This window comes from Solanum dulcamara, chromosome 6, assembly GCF_947179165.1.
Source record: "Solanum dulcamara chromosome 6, daSolDulc1.2, whole genome shotgun sequence".
Classification (NCBI taxonomy): Eukaryota; Viridiplantae; Streptophyta; class Magnoliopsida; order Solanales; family Solanaceae; genus Solanum; species Solanum dulcamara.
Window position 1 is genome coordinate 9,944,346 of NC_077242.1, and position 19,409 is coordinate 9,963,754.

General features: G+C 35.1%; 3 protein-coding genes across 3 annotated transcripts; 1 reads left to right on the forward strand and 2 right to left on the reverse strand.

Moving 5' to 3' along the window:
- Nucleotides 1-1,375: 1,375 nt before the first annotated feature.
- LOC129892049 (fimbrin-5-like) lies at nucleotides 1,376-7,106 on the forward strand. The gene is made up of 13 exons (XM_055967584.1): nucleotides 1,376-1,639; nucleotides 2,055-2,299; nucleotides 2,665-2,836; nucleotides 2,918-2,956; nucleotides 3,066-3,134; nucleotides 3,244-3,360; nucleotides 4,209-4,420; nucleotides 4,867-5,022; nucleotides 5,100-5,299; nucleotides 5,516-5,673; nucleotides 5,753-5,849; nucleotides 6,132-6,223; nucleotides 6,581-7,106. Exons 1-13 carry the CDS (start codon nucleotides 1,526-1,528, stop codon nucleotides 6,734-6,736), a joined length of 1,827 nt encoding a protein of 608 aa, XP_055823559.1. The 5' UTR covers nucleotides 1,376-1,525; the 3' UTR covers nucleotides 6,737-7,106.
- A 196-nt stretch (nucleotides 7,107-7,302) lies between these two features.
- Nucleotides 7,303-13,410, reverse strand: LOC129892289 (BTB/POZ domain-containing protein At2g04740). Its single transcript, XM_055967855.1, has 5 exons — nucleotides 12,539-13,410; nucleotides 9,738-10,497; nucleotides 9,357-9,393; nucleotides 9,107-9,240; nucleotides 7,303-7,762 (listed from the first exon to the last, which is right to left on the reverse strand). The coding sequence occupies exons 1-5, from the start codon at nucleotides 12,978-12,980 to the stop codon at nucleotides 7,402-7,404; spliced, it is 1,734 nt and encodes a 577-aa protein (XP_055823830.1). The 5' UTR covers nucleotides 12,981-13,410; the 3' UTR covers nucleotides 7,303-7,401.
- Nucleotides 13,411-13,913: 503 nt separating this feature from the next.
- Nucleotides 13,914-18,541, reverse strand: LOC129893245 (uncharacterized). The gene is made up of 7 exons (XM_055968756.1): nucleotides 17,716-18,541; nucleotides 16,479-16,595; nucleotides 15,792-15,970; nucleotides 15,600-15,693; nucleotides 14,665-14,742; nucleotides 14,450-14,551; nucleotides 13,914-14,254 (listed from the first exon to the last, which is right to left on the reverse strand). Exons 1-7 carry the CDS (start codon nucleotides 18,190-18,192, stop codon nucleotides 14,117-14,119), a joined length of 1,185 nt encoding a protein of 394 aa, XP_055824731.1. The 5' UTR covers nucleotides 18,193-18,541; the 3' UTR covers nucleotides 13,914-14,116.
- Nucleotides 18,542-19,409: the final 868 nt, after the last annotated feature.

Consider the following 19,409-nt stretch of genomic DNA (forward strand, 5'->3'; position numbering starts at 1 on the left):
AATACACGTTTTATATATGGATAATACATTTATCACATACTTTAATAGACTTATAATATATTATGTCAGTTTCTTACTACACAAACATAATATATATTTTAAAACACTTATAATACATTTATATTGTATGCATAATTAACTTTTAGTACAAGTGTAGATTTATCATAATATTGCTATGTATTGCTATAAACGGTAATAAATAAAAAATATCGCTAAAATCAATAATTAATTTTTAAAAAACACCAAATCAAGTAATTTTTCCTACTTTATATATCTAGAAGTAAAAGTATAGTATGGTAACTTTTAACGGTTTATCCAGTAAGAAAATTAAGTTACCCACCCCGCATCGATGAGCTATTAATTATAAATTTTTAATCCATTCATCAGCCGTTTATCCAATATCAATAAAGATGGAAAGAAAAAAGTTTTTATTTGTATAGTCTAGTCCCTTATATTTCGCGGGTCCGATAGGTAAAACGAATTTTTCTCGTTTGATTTTCCTGGTAAAGCAGGAAATGGCTACTGAGAACCAAGATTTGTCAATTTTCTTTCCCTAAACATGCACATCATTTACTTTATTTACCAATGCCCACAAATGTTCTAACTAAATAAAGATCATGTTATTATCACACTACAAAAACTGTATTTATTTCTCTGCAAATTTCTATGCTTCTTCAATCTCAATTAATTCATATATATTTTTTTCAAAAAATAACCGGGCATTGATTTTGTGAATTGATTTGCAATTTTAAGGAGAATGTCTGGTTTTGTTGGTGTTGTTGTTTCTGATCAATGGCTTCATAGCCAATTCACCCAAGTCGAGCTTCGTGGTCTTCATTCCAATGTATGTCTAATATTCTCTTTTTTTTTCTAGCTTGTTTGGATGGTTGTTACGTATTGTTTCATAATGTATTGTATTGTTTCGATGAATAAAGACATTATTTGGATTGATCGTATCGTTGTTCGTCGTTTTGTAATGCCACATACTAGCAATATGATCGAAATAACTTATAATTATAAAGAAAAAGTAAGTTACGGGGTGAATTTATTATAAAAAGAAGGTGTATAAAGGGAGAAAGATTTCTTCCCATATGTACCTAGTATATGTTGTTGATGGTGAAAGGTGTCAGGTATGTGGTGGAATTAATCGAGGTGCATGCGCAAGCTGGTTTGGACACCACAGTTATCAAAACAAGAGAGGGTGAAATAGGAATATTTTAAATAATAAGTAAGAGCACGATGAGAAGAAAAAAATGGTAATGACGCTACATCAAACTTGTCGTTATATAACAATGGATTTAACAATACAATACAATAAGCTTTTAAGTAACAATCAAAACGAACATTGTATGTAATGTAACAGTATGATACAATACAATGTGTAACAACAAGCATCCAAACAAGTTGTTAATTTTTATTTTATCCTGGAAAAATTTGTTCTTGTTGTTGAGCTGAAATTTGGTTACAGTTTGTTTCAGCAGGGAGTGGATCTGGGAAGGTCAGACTGGGCGATCTACCACCCGTAATGTGCAAACTTAAGGCATTGAAGGATATTCTCTCTGCAGATGACATTAGCCACATATTAAACGAGTCAGCTCCTGATGTCACTGAAGAAATTGATTTCGAATCCTTTCTTCGGGTGAGTGCCAGACAATTTTGTTGTGTTTCTGTTTATTTACTCACTCTCTTAGTTTTCTGCCAATATATGTATATATATTTGGGATTCAAAAGGAATGAACAACATGTTTGGCTTTCATCTCTGTCATATCATTATAGCTGTGATGAGTGAAACCAATGAGCTTATCAACCTGCCTTAAGCTGAAATTCTCTCATAACTTTACTTGGTTATCCTGTTATTTTCTTATCTTTATTTCTTTTGTATGTCTCATAAGTTTTGTCTAGAGCCTCTCTACCTGCCAAGGTAGGGTAAAGTCTACGTAAACTCTACCATCCCCAGACCCCACTTGTGGGACTATACAGCGTATTTGTTGTTGCTGTTGTCGTCTCATAAGTTCCCTATGTCAACTAAAGTGTGGTTTTTTTTGGCTGGCTAGTTATATCTAGATCTACAAGGACGAGCAACTACTAAATTGGGTAATGCAAAATTAAAAACGTCGTCCTCTTTCCTCAAGGCCAGAACAACCACAATTCGTCACAATATTAGTGAATCTGAAAAGGCATCATATGTTGCACACATCAATAGCTTTCTCAGAGAGGACAAGTTTTTGAAGGATTTTCTTCCTATAGATCCATCTGGCAACGCTCTCTTTGAACTCGTGAAAGGTGGTGTTGTTCTGTGGTAAGTGTTACTCCCTCCATCTCAATTTAAATGTCTTAGCTCGACTGGACATAGAGTTTAAGAAATAAAGGAAAACTTTTGAATCTTGTGGTCTTAAACTAAAGATATGTGGAATGTACCAACATATCCTTTAATCTTGTGGTCTTAAACATGTCATGTGGAAAGTTGGAATTAAAAAGTTGCCAAAAAAAAGGAAAAATACATTCTTTTTCGATACAGACTAAAATGTAAAGTAAGACAAACAAATTGAAACAGGAGGAGTAATAAGTATGAATACAATGATTATACCTAGGAGATTCTTGTTTCACTTAATCATTTGATCACTTGCATGTTTATTGATTCATTAACTAAACCATGTAATGCAGTAAGCTTATCAATGTTGCCGTCCCTGGTACTATAGATGAGCGTGCTATCAATACGAAAAAGGATGTTAATCCGTGGGAAAGGAATGAGAACCACACTCTTTGCCTCAATTCTGCAAAAGCAATTGGTTGCACAGTCGTCAATATTGGCACACAGGATTTAGTCGAAGCAAGAGTATGTAATATCTCCTACATATGTACTGCTTAATTATCAGTATTATAGCTGCTGAAGTTTCCTATGTTTTTATTCTCTTAGCCTCATCTGGTTGTTGGGCTGATTTCTCAAATTATCAAGGTATTTTTCGACTACTACACTTGTTCCATATGTTCGTCGTGCAGCTGGTCTTGGGAAAAAAACAGATACAACTATTATTTCTGACGTTCTTGTTTTGGGAAAAAAACAGATACAACTATTAGCTGATCTCAATTTGAAGAAAACTCCGCAACTTGTGGAACTCGTGGAGGACAGCAAGGTTTGCTAATAGTTGATTGGTTTTTCCTGTTTTGGTTCTAATGCGGAGTAATGCTATTAGAAGTTCTAATGCACCTTGATAGATAAAATAATGGTAGTAAAATTTGCAGGATGTGGAGGAGCTCTTAGGTTTAGCTCCAGAAAAGGTTTTATTGAAATGGATGAACTTCCATCTAAAGAAGGCAGGCTATAAGAAGCAAGTCAATAATTTTTCGTCTGATTTAAAGGTGAAAAAGTTTTACAAGTTCAATAGAAAGTTACCTTTTTAGAAATTGGTAGCATTATATTTCGAAGGACGTTTACTGTTTTCTAGAGATAAAGTTTACACTTGCACAGTTGGATGTATCTGTGTTTATTTTGCTAAAAAGTAACCCTGAGTTCTGTCATCTGTTTAACTCATTCAATATGCATTGTTACGGTCTCTCTTTCTCATATGTGCTTCTTTGAGAAATACTGAACAAGACAATTGGACTAGAGTTAGCTTCTTCTCTTAGCATTTTCTGCTTCATTACACATTGACTACTCTGTAATATAATCATCCGTGTATAGCTGTTAAATCTGCGACACACTCCTAATAAGTTACTAAGAATTTAGAGTTGCTACTACTACACAAGCATTTTGCTTAACTTTGCAAAGACAGTGTATAGCCATCAAATAATGTCATTATATTCTTTCTTAGCTTAACGGTTAGCTTTTGTGTCTTGTTAAGGATTATCAACTTAAATTTTTCATAACACATGAAACTCAAAATTTGCTTGTCTTCTTTCTGATTGAGGTCTAGAAAACTACTGATTTCCTTTCTTAATTCATACTGCTTTTACGACCTATTATATTGATTCATTTTCTCAATTATGTATATCTGTTTTTTTTTCTTAATTTGGAGTTCAATGAAGCTCAGGTGAAATAAGATTTGATAAACTTGTCCCTCTCTCTCTGTCTATCATCCCCTCTTGATTCTAGTTTGAGAGGAACTAGACATATGAAGAAGGAAATTTAATTAGTCTGCACATTAGTTCGTCTGTGAAAGTAGAATTCTCCAACTCTATTTCTGATGTTTGTTCTCTGTTCGTGGCAGGACGGAGAGGCCTATGCTCATTTGCTCAATGCTCTTGCACCTGAACATGGTACAACCAGCACACTAGATACTAAAGATCCAACTGAAAGAGCAAATTTGATTATTGAGCAGGCAGAGAAACTCGATTGCAAAAGATATGTTACCCCACAGGATATTGTTGAGGGCTCTCCAAACTTAAATCTTGCGTTTGTTGCACAAATATTCCAACACAGGTCAGATTAACAAGTTCTTTCCCACAGACCAATTATCTACTTTGGTCCTTAAGTTATAATCTGCTTTCATAGCAAATATTATAGACCAAAAATCCTCTGGATGAAAGGTGAGCTGAATTAAGCCAACTCTCAACCTAAGCTTAGTTTTTGTTAAGATTAGCATTCTTCAGTAATCTTAGTCTTCGATTGAGAGATACTGTGACAAAAATGCTAGGAATTAACGTATAAGCTGCCTCCATTCAGCAGTCGATGCTTCCACTTATAACTGATTTGATATCATTTGGTAAAAGATTAACTAATTGATTGTATGAACCCTCATTTACTATTCAAGTAATGATTTTGAATGAATAGTAAGATAATCTATTAAGAAGTTGATGCTTACGATAAGTGAAGTTCACAATTGTGTACTTTTCCATCCATTAAAGAATTCTTTTTTCATAATCTAGGAATGGATTGTCAGTGGACACCAAGAAAATATCTTTTGCTGAGATGATGGAGGATGATGCTCAAACATCTCGAGAAGAAAGATGCTTCCGGTTGTGGATTAACAGCCTTGGAACTGATACCTATGTAAATAATCTATTTGACAGTGTCCGGACTGGGTGAGTGCATTGCTTCATTGTTCAATATTATTTAGACATTATAAATGTGATTTAATGGTAATCCTCTTAACATACAGGTGGGTGCTCCTCGAGGTACTCGATAAAATTGCACCAGGATCAGTCAACTGGAAGCAAGCAACAAAACCCCCTATTAAGATGCCTTTTAGAAAAGTTGAGAATTGCAACCAAGTCATAAGGATCGGGAAAGAACTAAATTTCTCCCTTGTGAATGTAGCTGGAAATGATATCGTACAAGGAAACAAGAAGCTCATATTAGGTAGTGATACTCTCTTCTGAACCTCCATTTTGGCATGATTTCTTCATATTCATGCCAAAATTCTAAAGAGCTTTACGTTGTTAATGTGCAAAGTCGATTCTTTATAGTGAATATAATGGATATCGCAAACATTTGGCGATGTGACTTTAGAAATGATTTAGGCGTTATTAACTGTTCTATTGTTAGAGAAGTAAAAGATTCATTTTCTTTTCTCAGCTTTTCTGTGGCAGCTAATGAGGTTCACAATGCTGCAACTGTTGAAAAACTTGAGGTTCCATGCCCAAGGAAAGGAAATAACAGATGCTGACATCCTAAATTGGGCAAACAGAAAAGTGAAGAGTGCAGGCAGAAAATCTCAAATAGAAAGCTTTAAGGTGATTTAAAAAAAACTTCAACCTTTGATATAACGGTTTCTGTTTCACGGTATCTGAGTTCTTTGTTTTGTTCTGTTAGGACAAAAGTCTATCAAATGGGATGTTCTTCCTAGAACTTCTTAGTGCAGTGGAGCCAAGGGTCGTGAATTGGAGCGTTGTAACAAAGGGGGAAACAGGTACACACAAAACATAAGGAATCATTTATATGTAAATAGAGAAGATTCAGATTACTCAGATGGTCACTCAACTATTAGTTATTATCTTGGAAAGTCATTTTCTTTGTTGAAGCAACTTGGAATCAAGAATAAAGGCGACTTTCTGAGATAATAACTAGTAATTGACTGACGATTGAGAAATCAATCAAAGATTCGGTACCCTGTTCCCAACAATTAATCTGAATGACGACTTATTTCTTTGGGTTTCATGAAAAATATTGATGATTCTGGATGCAACTGCAGATGAGGATAAGAAGCTTAATGCAACTTACACAATCAGTGTTGCACGGAAACTTGGATGCTCCATCTTCTTATTGCCAGAGGATATAATAGAGGTAACATATCAGATAACAAACTGCTTTTTTGTGCCCGCATTTTGTACACCATCCTAGATGGTTATATATTTAGACATGCCATATCGTGCAAAGTTATATTGCATGCTACAGCGCAGATCCATTCAGAAAAAACGTCCAATGAACACCATGAAAACATAGCTGTACCATTAGTGTTTGGCTTCATGTAACAGCACCAAAATGTCTCTTTGCTTCATAGCTAGTAGCAATTTCTTTGTTCATGACCATTGACCATAAAACTTCATGATGTTTGCATCCTAACAATTTCTTATCTATGAAATCTTAGCTTCCAAAGAATCAACTCTTTTCCTCGACTCCTAAACTGACTTTGCCAAACAGGTAAACCAGAAGATGATCCTTACTCTCACAGCAAGCATCATGTATTGGAGCTTGCAACATAAAGCTGATACTCCAGAGACCATCCCTGAAGAAGACAATGCTGCTTCTGATGAATCTCCGGCTGCCCCCACTGATGATGAGAATGCTTCTTCCTAAGTCAGAGAAAAGGAGCGGCAAGAGGACACAGATATCCATGAAAATAAGTATAGATAATATCGTTCGCATAGTCACTGATGAATTGGTGGAGAGTCCTCAGCATTTGTTTTCAAGAGGACAAATCTCATATAGTTGGTCAATCTAATATGTTAATTACCTATAAATTCGTTAGTCACTATTCTTTATCACCACAAAGTGGTTAGGGTGGTTGGTACAAGGCAAGAAAAAAGTGACTTGTATATTTTTAAAGAATCTTTAGGCTCCCTGGACTTTACAGATTACCAGGGATTTCAAATAGACAGTAATCTTGTTTTCTTCATGAAACTGATTATGAGATTTGAATGTCAATCTAACCATTGGGGTTTTTAAAAGCCATTCAGTGGATTTGACTCAGAAATTGCAGGATACTTTGCCTCACCATTTCTTGAAGCAGTATCCTACTAGTTATATTTACATTGTTCTTTTTGTAAATGATAGATACAGTCAAAAGACCAAGCCAGTAAATTAAAAGAAATGCAAAGAAAAAGAAAAGAGACACTTCCAATTGCGAAAAGTGTAACAAGAACTTCACATATAAGATTATTTTTATTTTCCTCTGTGGGATTCCCTTTGCTACATGAACAAACAACACATTTATAAGATTCAAAAAATAAAAGAAATGTAACTCATACAAGTTCTTGTTCACTACTTGCATTACATTCAAGCCCATTAGTTTTTTCTCGTTCTGCAATTTGCATGAGCATCTCAAGGCGCTTGTCAAAAAGTAATGCACTCTCATCTCTCTCATCAAGTTCGGCAGCTTCAGCTTCAAGCCATTTCTCTCGCAGATCGTCCAAAACGTTTCCTTCAGCTATGCTGCTCATCTCAGCTCCTGGAGCACTTGGGGCAGTAGTACGAAGTGAGGAATCGCCAGATGGTGGTGGGAGGGTCAAAAGCATTGCCCTAAACTCTTGAGTATCCGCGAATGTCTCAAAGTTGCATGCCATTGCGTCTAGGCAATACTCCCGAATCTTAACAACACCATACCTAAAAGTGAAAACCAAAGAACTTAGATTAATTAAGCAAAAATACAATGGAAATAACTTAGACACGGTCTTCGAATTGTGGAGCATTAACTTTTAGTGTTCGTATAGTTCATTTAATAAAAGCATCTACATTGACTGGAGAAGCAACACCTTAGCTACTTCCTCTTTGTATGACAGACATTAATACTAAGCCTTGTCCAAGATGTCACATCAAATGACACTGGATAAATTTCCTTTTGTTAACCAAGTCCATGATAGGCTTGAATCAAATTGATCATATGGCATGTCACCATCAGGCTAAAGCTTCCTGAATGTGTTTGGTGCATTTCCTGCTGAATCAAGATAACCTCATACTTTCAGAAGATTACTGGAAATATGCATTTAGAGTGTGATACATTAAGCAGGACCAAACATGCTAGTGCTCAGAACACAAGCCTTCTAACACCTAGATGGCTAGATCATGTATGTGCTCTTGAATCATACATTGTAATAAAGAAGCTAAGGATGTCAGAGAGTTTTTAACTTGTCATTTTTTCTTGATAAGGAAGTTAGAGGATCAGAATCAAATTTATTTCTATTGAGCCGAGGGTCTCTCGGAAACAGCCATCTTACCTTGGTAGGAGTAAGGTCTGTGTACACTTTACCCTCCCCAGACCCCACGTTGTGGGATTTCACTGGGTTGTTGTTGTTGTTGTTGAGTAGTGGGGTAGATTATTATTTTTTTGGCATACTAGATAGATAATTAGATATAAATCTTAACTTGGCTTCAACTAGCACTTCAACGGGCAACTAAACAGTCCAACTTTGAAAATGCACCTCTAGACACCCTCAACTCATCCGCACTGTGTTAGTGGACACTAGACACTCGTGTGGCACATATATTTTGGGGATGTCTAGATGATCATTTTGTAAGTTGGAGTATCAACTAACACAACAGAGATGAGTTGAGCTGTCTAGACGTGCTTCCTCAAAGTTGGAGTTTTTAGTTGTCCACTAAGGCAAAGTTAAGGAAGTTAGCGGATCAGAATCAAATTTGGGAGCAGTTGCAATAGTGTTGTTCATAGGTCTTAACACATATTACACTTCTTAACTCTTGCACTTCCAGATAGATAGTAAGAGATGATCAACGACTATAGACACCAAATCAAACTTACACACATGAGTTTTAGCTTTAAAGTTTAAACATCCAAAAAGACGGATTAGAAGATGGTGATAATACATAACCAAAGAGATCAAAAAAATTCCTAGAGTAGACGTTGGTATACACTTGCAAAGGAATGTGAATACTTTTTATGCATATATTTATAAAGAAGGAATATGACTAAAGAAGACAGATAGCACATACATGTCTGACAATACCAGCCAATGGCACAACTCAGCAGGAGAAACCATTTCCAAATGTGGCAGCAGTGCATCTGCTACAACCCGTTTAAGGGGAAACAACAGGTACCTTGAAGCGGCATCAAACATTTCTTCAGCCTGGTAAAAGAGATTACATGCATCATAAATTAAACTATCTGAGCAATCAATGCAGCAGAGAAAGGAGAGACATAATTATGGCAGCTATTCTACAACTAGAAATTCAAACAACATACTTGATCAGGGTCAATGTCCCTCAACCCATCAGTATACCTGTTTAACAAAACATGATTTTGTTAGCAAGAGGTTGGAAGATGAGACACCTGAAATAAGCACAGCTGAAAGCCAAGTCATATGTCATTTGGGTCACACCAAAGTGAGTTTGTTAAGGAGGGCTGCCTGAGTCATACTGGTTATCAATTAAAGGTACAATCATGTAAATGTTGTTGATGATGCAACATACACATACTGAAATACAGCAGAGTAACTCCAATTTTGTTTTTTTGGGGGGTGGGTGAGGGTGTTAAAAGCAGTAAAGGAAGTCTAGTTCTTATTGTTTATTTCTGTATTTCCTTTTCAAAGAAAAACAAAAAAGAAATGAGAAATAGATGACTTACATATACTCTATCATTTTCTTAAAAGCTCCAACGGTCAAATCATGTTCTTCAATGCATGGAAGTGCATTATCAGGTAAACAATCTCTCCCTTCCAGAAAATGCTTCATGCGTGACAACCTCGCTTTAAAATATTCAGACCTTGATGCTAAGACCACTTGATGGCAACGAAAGATCTTCTTATCAACTCTAACACAAACATCTGCAAGATCATCTTCAAACTCACTAATCTGCATTGAACTGACAAGACATATAAGACCATCAACATCGAGATTTAAGTTCTGATCTCTGTTGGAATTCACAAGAGCAATTTGAAGGATTTTATGCAAAGCATTTGGAAGACGGTCTTCTTCTGGGAGAGAAATTCCCTGCAAGATGAACCGTTTTTGGGAGTTATCTACGTCCCTTAGTGCTTTGTACTCGGCATATTTTTGATGAATCAACTCTTTCTCAAGGACTTTTTGTAGTGACTGACATTTGCAAACTTTGCAAATTCTGACAAGATCTTCCATGTCATCGACTGCTATATCAAGCCTGTCGGAATAAAAGAAGTGGATGAGGCTATAAAGAGCAATATAAGATAGCTTTTCCCTAGAGAATCGAACTTCCTTTCTATCCTTCCACTCAGTCTGAAATTTCTTTTCGAAGAAAGGCGACCGTGCAGTCAAGATTACTCTGTGAGCCTCAATAGGCCTACCCTGCACGTAGAATACAACATCCGGAGGAAAGTCACTGGGGCTGAATCCTCCATTTTCTGAATTACCTATTAATTATCCCAGACCACCATGTCATTTTTGAGTGCATGAAGACAATCTGGACAAAGAATCAATGAGTGTGATATACGCATACAGCTAAAGAACCAAAGTACTAGTACAATCAGAGTCTCCAAATCTAAAGGAATCCGACTAACAGAACATCAAAAATGACGGAATCAGATTAAAATATCATTAAAAAAAGTCGTGACTTCACTGTCGCTGATAGTTCTATTAAATACAGTCTATCCAGCTACACAATCACACAACGCAAAAGGCTTCACCAGGCCTATAGTGAGAGAGGAATTCATTCACAAAAAGGGTGATTCATCAGGTTCTGTGTATGGAACAGTAAAAAGTGGAAAACTAAAGCATAGATCCCATCAACACATGAGGAGATTTAAGATTGTTACACTATTCATGGTGCAATAGCTAGTCAAGCAGTCATACTAAAAGACTCTATTTATTTTTGTATTTATGTTACTTCAGGAAGTCAGGTACTTCTTCTCATGTTCTGCGGTTCCTGAGTAGCAAGGATCCCGAATTCAATGTTGAATTCCTATAAATTGTGGCTTCTCAGCATTGTAAGTAGACTTTCTTTTTTTAAAGTACTCCCTCCGTTCCAATTTTATGTGGTGTTTGACTAGGAAGGGAGCTTAAGAAAGAAAGACTTTTGAACTTGTGGCCTAAAACAAGACAGACATTTACGTGGCTGTAAATCATCTCATTCAAGGTAAAACTGAAAGTTTAAGTTAAACTATTTCGAAATGATAATGTATGACATTCTTTTTGAAAAAAATACTAAAAAGGAAAGTATGAAACAGAAATTACGAAAAAAGGATTAATAAGTAGCTTTCTACACATAAATTTATTACAAGTGGGTGAAGGGAAAAACCGGGAAAGTTCTTTCTACATTATTAGACTGCTCAAGATTAGTTGAATATGCTCACATTACAAGGGTAAATTGCAGCTTGGTATGCGGTATAAAAAATGAGAACTAAATAAGCAATACCAAAAATATGGATTGTTGCAGCATAGCATTATTTGGCAAAAGACAAGCATAAAAGAAGCTATGAAAGTCAAGGAGCTATGTAGAGTGAACATTTCCGACAAGTCATGCAATTTTGATGGGTTTGCAAAATGTACTGCCTTTAGATTATAGGGTTCAAAAAGATTGTGCACCTTCTGAACATATTTGCTTTTGTGCTGTTTCTAGATGATTATTTTGATGTCCCACTTGTTAATCATCACCTCTCTCTTTTAACTGTAACTTTTTTCCCTTCTTTTGTAATTCCAACTCATTCGTGCACTTATGTGCCAAAGTCTGCTTCTATCATGTATAAAACTGGATATTTTTTAAAAGAACGAAGAAGCTGGTGCAAAGACAACTCAAGCAATTTAGAGAATTTAAGTGCCAGGGTATTTTATATTCACATTGAGAACTCCAATGTTTTTAATAATACCACACACTCCTTAAGAAGAAAGATTCAATTTCTTAATAAGCTAACAAAAGAGTCTTGCTCCAAGGACGAGGCATGTAATTTCCATATTAGTATGGTCGTAAGTTGACTAATAGGATTGTTAAGAAATTAAGGGATCGTTTGGTGCGAGGGATAATGGATAACTAATCCCGGAATTAATTTGAGGAGGAGTTTGTCCCATGTTTGGTTGGGATAAAATTGGATAACTTATCCCGGGATTGTAGTGTTATTCTCATCCCCAATCCCGGGATAACTTGTTTCCCAACAAAACGAACTCTCTAAGTCCTACATAGGGTGTTGAAGTTCTTCACCTAGATGCCATGGTTAGTTCACATAGAAGTCTAATACTCCATACTCCAATATTAAAGTTAGATCATTTTCCCTTCCTCCAGAACCTATAATATCTCTATGCATTCTTCTACTTCTTGTACACCAAAAAAACGAAAATACATCATCCCAAATTATTCAGTATTGAGGCATATCAATTAGTATTATGGTAAAATGGAAACACTTCATCCAGATACCAATAATCAAAGACAAAGTTTTCAAAGCTCAATATGCACAAACATACCCGAAATAGGCACTTGACCTTCAGATTGTTCGAAAAATTTCCTATTAGCCCAACAAGCCAAGAAAGTATCTCTTAAAGCACCTTGCAAAGGTCCAAGCGGAGGAGGCCGAGCTTCAAAGGCCTTAAGGAGCTTCCTAACCTTAAGATTAAGGGCAGCGTAATGGCAACGATCACCATCAAAAGTATGCTCAGAACATATAGCAGCACTCTCCAGTAACATTCGGGCAGCATCAAGATGACCGGCAAGACAAGCATAATAAAGGGCGACTGAATCCCATTGGTCCCTCGCATTAACGTTAACACCAGACTCCAAAAGGTATTTGAGACGGTCGACGTCTCCAGCTCTTGAAGCTTCGAAAACGTCTCCGTATGGGACTTTCTTTAAGGGTAAACATGACTTGAAATCGTCTGCATCTAAGAAAATGTCATCGAGGTCAGACATGGGAATTGAATTGGGAGAAAAGAAGTTTGTTTGGTATGTGTGAAGGAGTTTTAGGGTGAATTGGGTATTTGAATTGAGGGGTTTAGCTTGAAATCATGAAGACATTCGTTAGCTCCAAAGATTGAGGAGTGGATTACTATGGAAGAAAATGAAGGAAGTTTGTGTTGCAGAACTGAAGGATTGACAAGGAAAACAGTGACAAAATCTGGAGGCATTATCACCCTTTGCCTTTCTTGGGCCTGCTTTTTCCTAATCATGGGCTTAGGTTTTACGGATTCGTTCATAAGGTGTCAATTTCTTTCTCTCTCTCGTCTTGTTTCTTCATACAACATAACAATCCATTATGTTGATTTTAATAAACTTGTCCAATTTCTTTATCTCTCTCATCTTGTTTCTTCATACAACATAACAATTCATTATGTTGATTTTATTACCAATAAGATAAAAAGTTGTGTAGTTAATTGAACTACTAATATACAGAGAGCCTAAAATTATGTGTGATATTTGGATTAGTCATGTGAGGGTTTTGCCTAACATTAGAAAACTCGTGACAACTAAATAAGGATTCCAAGAATGTCGTGCATTAAAAGGCAATATATTTCTACCTTTCTAAATATGCACAATAGAACTTTAATAACAATTAGAGAAGCAATTTGTGCTTGACCGTTTCTAAAATTGCTTCCACGGAAAAACTAGTACTTTTTTTTAGCTTCTGAAAAATAATTGTTGCTATTCTTTAAAAGCATTCCTTTTTCTAAAAACTTGGCCAAACAACTTACTTTCAAAAATAAGTACTTTTGACTTCACGGAAGTTTAGCCGAACAAGCTATAGCCACTTAATAAGACTGAGTTTTCCATACCAGCATGGTCTTTCATTTTACTATAAAGTTGGCTCGACAAAATGAGACTTACGCAGGATTTTGATAACAGAGGGAAAAGAATAAAGGATAACTAAATTACAGCAATATTTTCAGACTACATTTACACTTCTGTAACACCTACAACTTAATAAACAAGCATACTCTCTCTCCAAGCCGCAGTCTTTACAGCAAAAGGTTGATCTCCTAGCAAGGGCAGCATGCCCTGACACGGATACATTATACATATGCTACAATTACTAGGTTTCCTCGTAAAAACTACAGTTTTTCATCTGGAAATACAGAATTTAGTCGTCTTGATCTCTGGTCGAGCTCTGCCATTACAGCCGGTTCTTGCTTTTTCCTCTGTTTAGATATAGTAGTCGTTGTCATAGAGCCAACTTTATCAAAAGCAACCTGAACGAACGAATGGTAAAGAAATGATTCGCTGTAGAGTTTATGACACAGCAATATGTTGTCCTAAAGATTAAGCATCTTAATTCAGAACAAGAAGTTCCAGAATAAAAAAGTCATTTATGCAACATTTAGGTAAAAATGAATTAGAGGGATCATGAGCATAAGAAAAATAATAGTCTAGTGAGAGTATGTTACCGTCAACAACTCATCAGGATCAAAAAGGTGATGAGTGCTTCTCTGTATGATACTAATTACATCCCCGACATGATGTGCTACCAGCAACTTCTCTTCGTTCATCTGCAGTCATTTAAAAATTGCAGAACTAATTTAAAATTTGAAATTCACTTCTGCTGAGTCAGGAGAAGTATCGAAGAAACACATACATGACACAGAATTTGAAGGAATATTACCTTGAAAATTGCCAATGCTACATGAAATAGAACCTTAGCACCTTCAAAGAAGAGGACATCCCAGACTCGCAAGGTTGTCTGAAATGAATTAGTACACACAAATTTAGAGGGTGTTTGGCTATGCTTATAAGCTAGTCAAACTAGTTTATAAGCACTTTTTAGCTTATTTACATGTTTTTGGTAAACACTCAAAGTGCTTATAAGCTAAGTTGCTCAGACTCTCCAAAAATGTTGCCACCCCCGTGTTAGATCCTTGAAAAATACACTATTATTGGAGGATCCGACACACACCCATCGACATTTTTGAAGAGTCTGAACAACATAGCTTATATAAGTTAAAATCAGTCAAAAGTCATAAGTTGGTGACCCCTAACTTATGGTTTTTAAGCTTATAAGCACTTTTTAGCTTATTTACACATTTGGTAAACACTAAAAGTGCATATAAGTTAAAATCAGTCAAAAGCCATAAGTTGGTGACCCCTAACTTATGGCTTTTCAACTTATAAGCACTTTTAGTTTAAGCTTTACTATTTTATCCTTAATATATTTTTAAGTTTTCAAAATATCTTTCCTAAAATAAAACATCTAACTTCATATTCATTCAATAAGATACTTCTAAATTTGTAATCTTTTTGTAAAAAACTTAAGGGTATTTTTGTCATTTTAAATGAAAAGTAGTTTATCAACACCTTTTACCAAACACGTCAACTGCTTATTATCAATTTCCACACTTTTCCACTAAGTAACTGCTTATTTATAAAATCAGTTTCGTCGTTTAAAATAGTTTTCAGCACTTAAAATTTAACTATCAACTAATCCAAACAAGCTCTTACAAAACAATAACCAATATTTAGCAGGTGTTTCCAAATGGGTTTGGATGATCTATTTTATAGCAATCCAGAGTTTCAGACACAAAGCAAGAGAGAATTTTTCACCTCAGAAGGCAAACTTTTGGAGAAAAGGCAGAGAAACCACTCAGTGCAAACAAGAGAAACATCAAATTCTAGAGAATCCAAATGAGCTGCTAACCTGCATTTTCCTCATCAATTTCAGAAAACAATCTATATCCACGTGAATCAAAAACATCAGTGGGAAAAAATAATTGCAAAAGGCAAAAGATCAAGTACCTTGGACATTTTTTGGTTAATAGGTCCTTGAACACTCTTTGTTCAACATGGCATCCGGACAAGTTATTAGTATAACAATCACTAACCAGGACATTCTCTAAAAGGACAGCAAGCATCCAGAAAGCATCTTCTTCAGTTTTCAGCACGAGCAACAATAATGCTGCAACATAGTTCAATCCCTGTAAAACAATCAGCTCATTTAAATTAGTGATGTAACAACTACTATTGAAGCAAAAAAAAAAAACCGCTTGTTCTACACTTCCCAACCTCTTTGTCTCTAAGTGGGCACATTTAAGGCCTTGTGATGTCTAAGATCTTTTGACATGTAAGAAAATGTTTAATTAATTTGGTTGAGCACCTGGTTCTAATATGCTGAGCGGAAATTTTGATTGACTAGTTTAGAGCTAAGAACTGTGCTATATTGATAAAGCAACTTAAATTTCATCCTTATTCGAATTGCCCATCCTCAAGTTTTGCTTCCTTATTAGCCTTAGTTAAATATCCTTCTTACTCCTATTCAACTCTAAAAAAGGACACAGCTTTCAATTGCAAGATAACATGAGAGAATCGAATGGTATCCCTAAAGAAATGCATAATCTAGCTAAATAACGGATGCACGGACTTCTGTATATGAAAGAGAAAAGATCATAAAAGAATCTATCTTTGTTAAAGACGAGAAGGATATACCTGGCAATAGCCAACATCAGAATCTCGGAAAGAATAGGCGACGAGAACTCGCCTAAGAGCAGCATGACCCTCAGAAGTGTCCAACCAGGGATGACCAGGAAAAGTTCGTGGAAGGTCCTGCGAGTAAAAAACACATACAGATCACTAATTTGGTAATACCAAATCCTTAAAGAAAATGTATCTCAAATTTTACATTTCACCTCAAGCTTGATAACAAGTTACTGAATATAATCCTATTTCTTGTCTTCCATCTCAACATAAGCATTCCTCACATAACTAGAAGAGTTTCTTTCAGCTTTATTTCACAATAAATTAAACATCATGAAGACCCTTTTTTATATACAAACTGGTGCTCTACCATGAATAACTAGAAAGTCTCGCTCTTTAAATACAATGGGTGATATGGCTTCTAGTCTGTGTGCACTTTAACTTCATCAATCTGCATTTAACCCCTAACCAATAGGAAATGTCTATTCGAGTTTGAGCCAAGTATATTAGCCCAATAGAGAAATAGCAAATGGGACATGCTCTTCGACTTATAAAGGATCCTTTTCCAGCCAACCTTCAACATTACAACAGAGGAAAGCACTCAACCCTTGAAATCTGTAACACCAGTCTTCTCCTAAAACGGTTATCAACACATCAAGTACTTGCACAAGTCATCTCCTAAAACGATTATCAACACATCAAGTATTTGAACAAGTCATAAAACCTTGGCATTTTAATGAAATATTTGGAAGAGAGAAAAATTGCAGACGTATAACATCCAACAATATTATTCGCCCAAAAAAAAGGCATCCTAAATTACTCTTAGTTATACTTCACAAACTAGAATTTCACTCTATAACTAGATGAAAATGTTCGCATATAGAACACATATTAACAAGAAAACTGCCCGCAAATGCATCCAACATGTTATCAACACATCAAGTCTCAACATAAAGCAACAGCAGCTAAAACAACAACAACCTTCATTATTCAAAAGGTAATATCAAATAGCATAACAACATATGCAAAGAGATAAACCAAATTTATTCTCTAAGGGGTCGTTTCATACACGGAATTAGGTGGGATATCCCAGGCTTAATCCTGGATATCCCATCAAACTTGGGATTATTTTATTAGTCCAAGGATTATAATCGGAGGACTATAACCAGGGGATAATTTAGTCTGTGAACCAAACGACCCGTTAATATCAACAAGGGATCAAAGGTAATGTTTTGACCAAGAAACTCACATGATCAATCTGTTTGGTTGCAGGTGTGACCTTATCCTCAACAGCCATGGTCATATCTTGGTAATAACTTTCCGGAACGGTTGATTTCTTCTTAGCTGCACCTGATAGTGAAAACCACACCTTAGGCCTCAACACAGGTGGGATTCCTTTCCTAATTAGTTTCTTGAGAGTAATTGCATTCACCAAAGTAGAAAGTTTAAGGGAAGTTTTAAGGGTTGATGTAACTTGTGTTTGCAAATACCAATTTGCACCTTTGCTAGCTTCTAATGCCCACCACACCCTACCCTGTTCCCTAACCTTCTCCCTAACCTCATTCAACACATTTACATCATCAACATTGCCTTCAACTGTGAACCCATATAGATCTTGGAATTTAACAGTTATATTTGCCCTTCTGGAATGAATACTTGGCCTCAAAATCTGAATTTGAGATTGGTATTCAAAGGCCAAATCTTTTCTATTTTGGGTTCCAAACATTTTTTGTGTGTGTGTGGGAGTTTCAAAGATTAATCAAAAGGGTATGGGAAAATAGATGTAAGAACACAAACGGTCAACTTTCCAGACAAAATGAGAAAATCCAGGGCCTTAAAAGGAATGGGTATTTGAGCTTTTTAGAAAAATCCCATTTCTGGGGCATCAGATTCTTGAAACACAAAATGATTTGTACAGAAAGAAGGGGAAAAAATCAGATCTTTTTTTAACAGCAAATGCTTGAAAGGAAGGCAAAATCCTGTACAACAGAAAAAGAGGAAGACAGAAGAAACAAATTAGGAACGTTGGATAATGGAAAGGGAGGATTCAAAATGCAAAGAAAAAGACACAATTTTGTATACGCAGGTGTTTGGATCGGCTATAACTTAAGCTGATTATAAGCTTCTTCTTTTTTCTTTTTTTTGTGTTTGGCTAGTTGTCATTTTGTGCTTAAAATAAGTTCTAATAAATAGTTAGATTTATTTGAATATTTATTTTAAAGCAGTTTATAAATCAAAAAAAAAGTTGATTGCACCTATTCTTTTTTTTAACTTATAAACAGTGTTCAACTTATAAGCTGCTTAAAAATAAGTTAATCCAAATATCCTAATAATCTATATTTGAGTGAATCAAAGCTTTTTCAAATGAAAAGATTTGGTGGCCTCAAAGTAGACAGAAGGACAAAGAAAAGATTATTTATATTTGTTCTCTTTTAATTTATTTGTCTTAATTTTAATTTTTTAAAATTTTTATTTCTAGTTTTTCATGTGAAATATTTAATATTGTAAGATTAAAGAGGATTTTTAATACGTTCTACGTATTTTTAATTTAATATCAAAAAGTTCAAAAATATTATTTTCTTAAATTTTATGTCAAGTTAAAACCACATGAATAAATAGAAATAAACGAAGTATGATTTAATATTCCTTTCTTCTCAAATTATCTAGTGATTTTTAAAAATAATTATATCAACTTATTAATAAAATTCAAGATATAATTAATTGTTTTTTCATTTTATTTTTAATACTAGAAATACCTCAATTAGCTAAAATTTATATTTCAAGACATAAATGAAAAATTTTAAAAATATTCTAATTAGTACTTATTTTTATTAAGAGGAGTGTAAAAAAATCGAACCAAATAATTAAGACAAAATGATCAAAAATGTCCTTAAACTATTTGAAATAAACAAAAATGCCCTCCGTTTATAGTTTGGTCCAAAA

What these genes read in the sequence shown, in the direction of transcription:
- LOC129892049 (XM_055967584.1), top strand. Translation starts at nt 1,526, where the DNA reads ATGTGCAAACTTAAGGCATTGAAGGATATTCTCTCTGCAGATGACATT. An exon ending in AAAGGTGGTGTTGTTCTGTG is followed by an intron (nt 2,300 to 2,664) that starts GTAAGTGTTACT and finishes CATGTAATGCAG; the next exon opens with TAAGCTTATCAATGTTGCCG. An exon ending in TTTGACAGTGTCCGGACTGG is followed by an intron (nt 5,023 to 5,099) that starts GTGAGTGCATTG and finishes CTTAACATACAG; the next exon opens with GTGGGTGCTCCTCGAGGTAC.
- LOC129892289 (XM_055967855.1), bottom strand. Translation starts at nt 12,980, where the DNA reads ATGTCTGACCTCGATGACATTTTCTTAGATGCAGACGATTTCAAGTCA. An exon ending in AAGAAAATGATAGAGTATAT is followed by an intron (nt 9,394 to 9,737) that starts GTAAGTCATCTA and finishes TTTGTTAAACAG; the next exon opens with GTATACTGATGGGTTGAGGG. An exon ending in GGGACATTGACCCTGATCAA is followed by an intron (nt 9,241 to 9,356) that starts GTATGTTGTTTG and finishes CTCTTTTACCAG; the next exon opens with GCTGAAGAAATGTTTGATGC.
- LOC129893245 (XM_055968756.1), bottom strand. Translation starts at nt 18,192, where the DNA reads ATGTTTGGAACCCAAAATAGAAAAGATTTGGCCTTTGAATACCAATCT. An exon ending in CTGATGTTGGCTATTGCCAG is followed by an intron (nt 15,971 to 16,478) that starts GTATATCCTTCT and finishes ATTGTTTTACAG; the next exon opens with GGATTGAACTATGTTGCAGC. An exon ending in CCAAAAGTTTGCCTTCTGAG is followed by an intron (nt 14,743 to 15,599) that starts GTGAAAAATTCT and finishes AATTCATTTCAG; the next exon opens with ACAACCTTGCGAGTCTGGGA.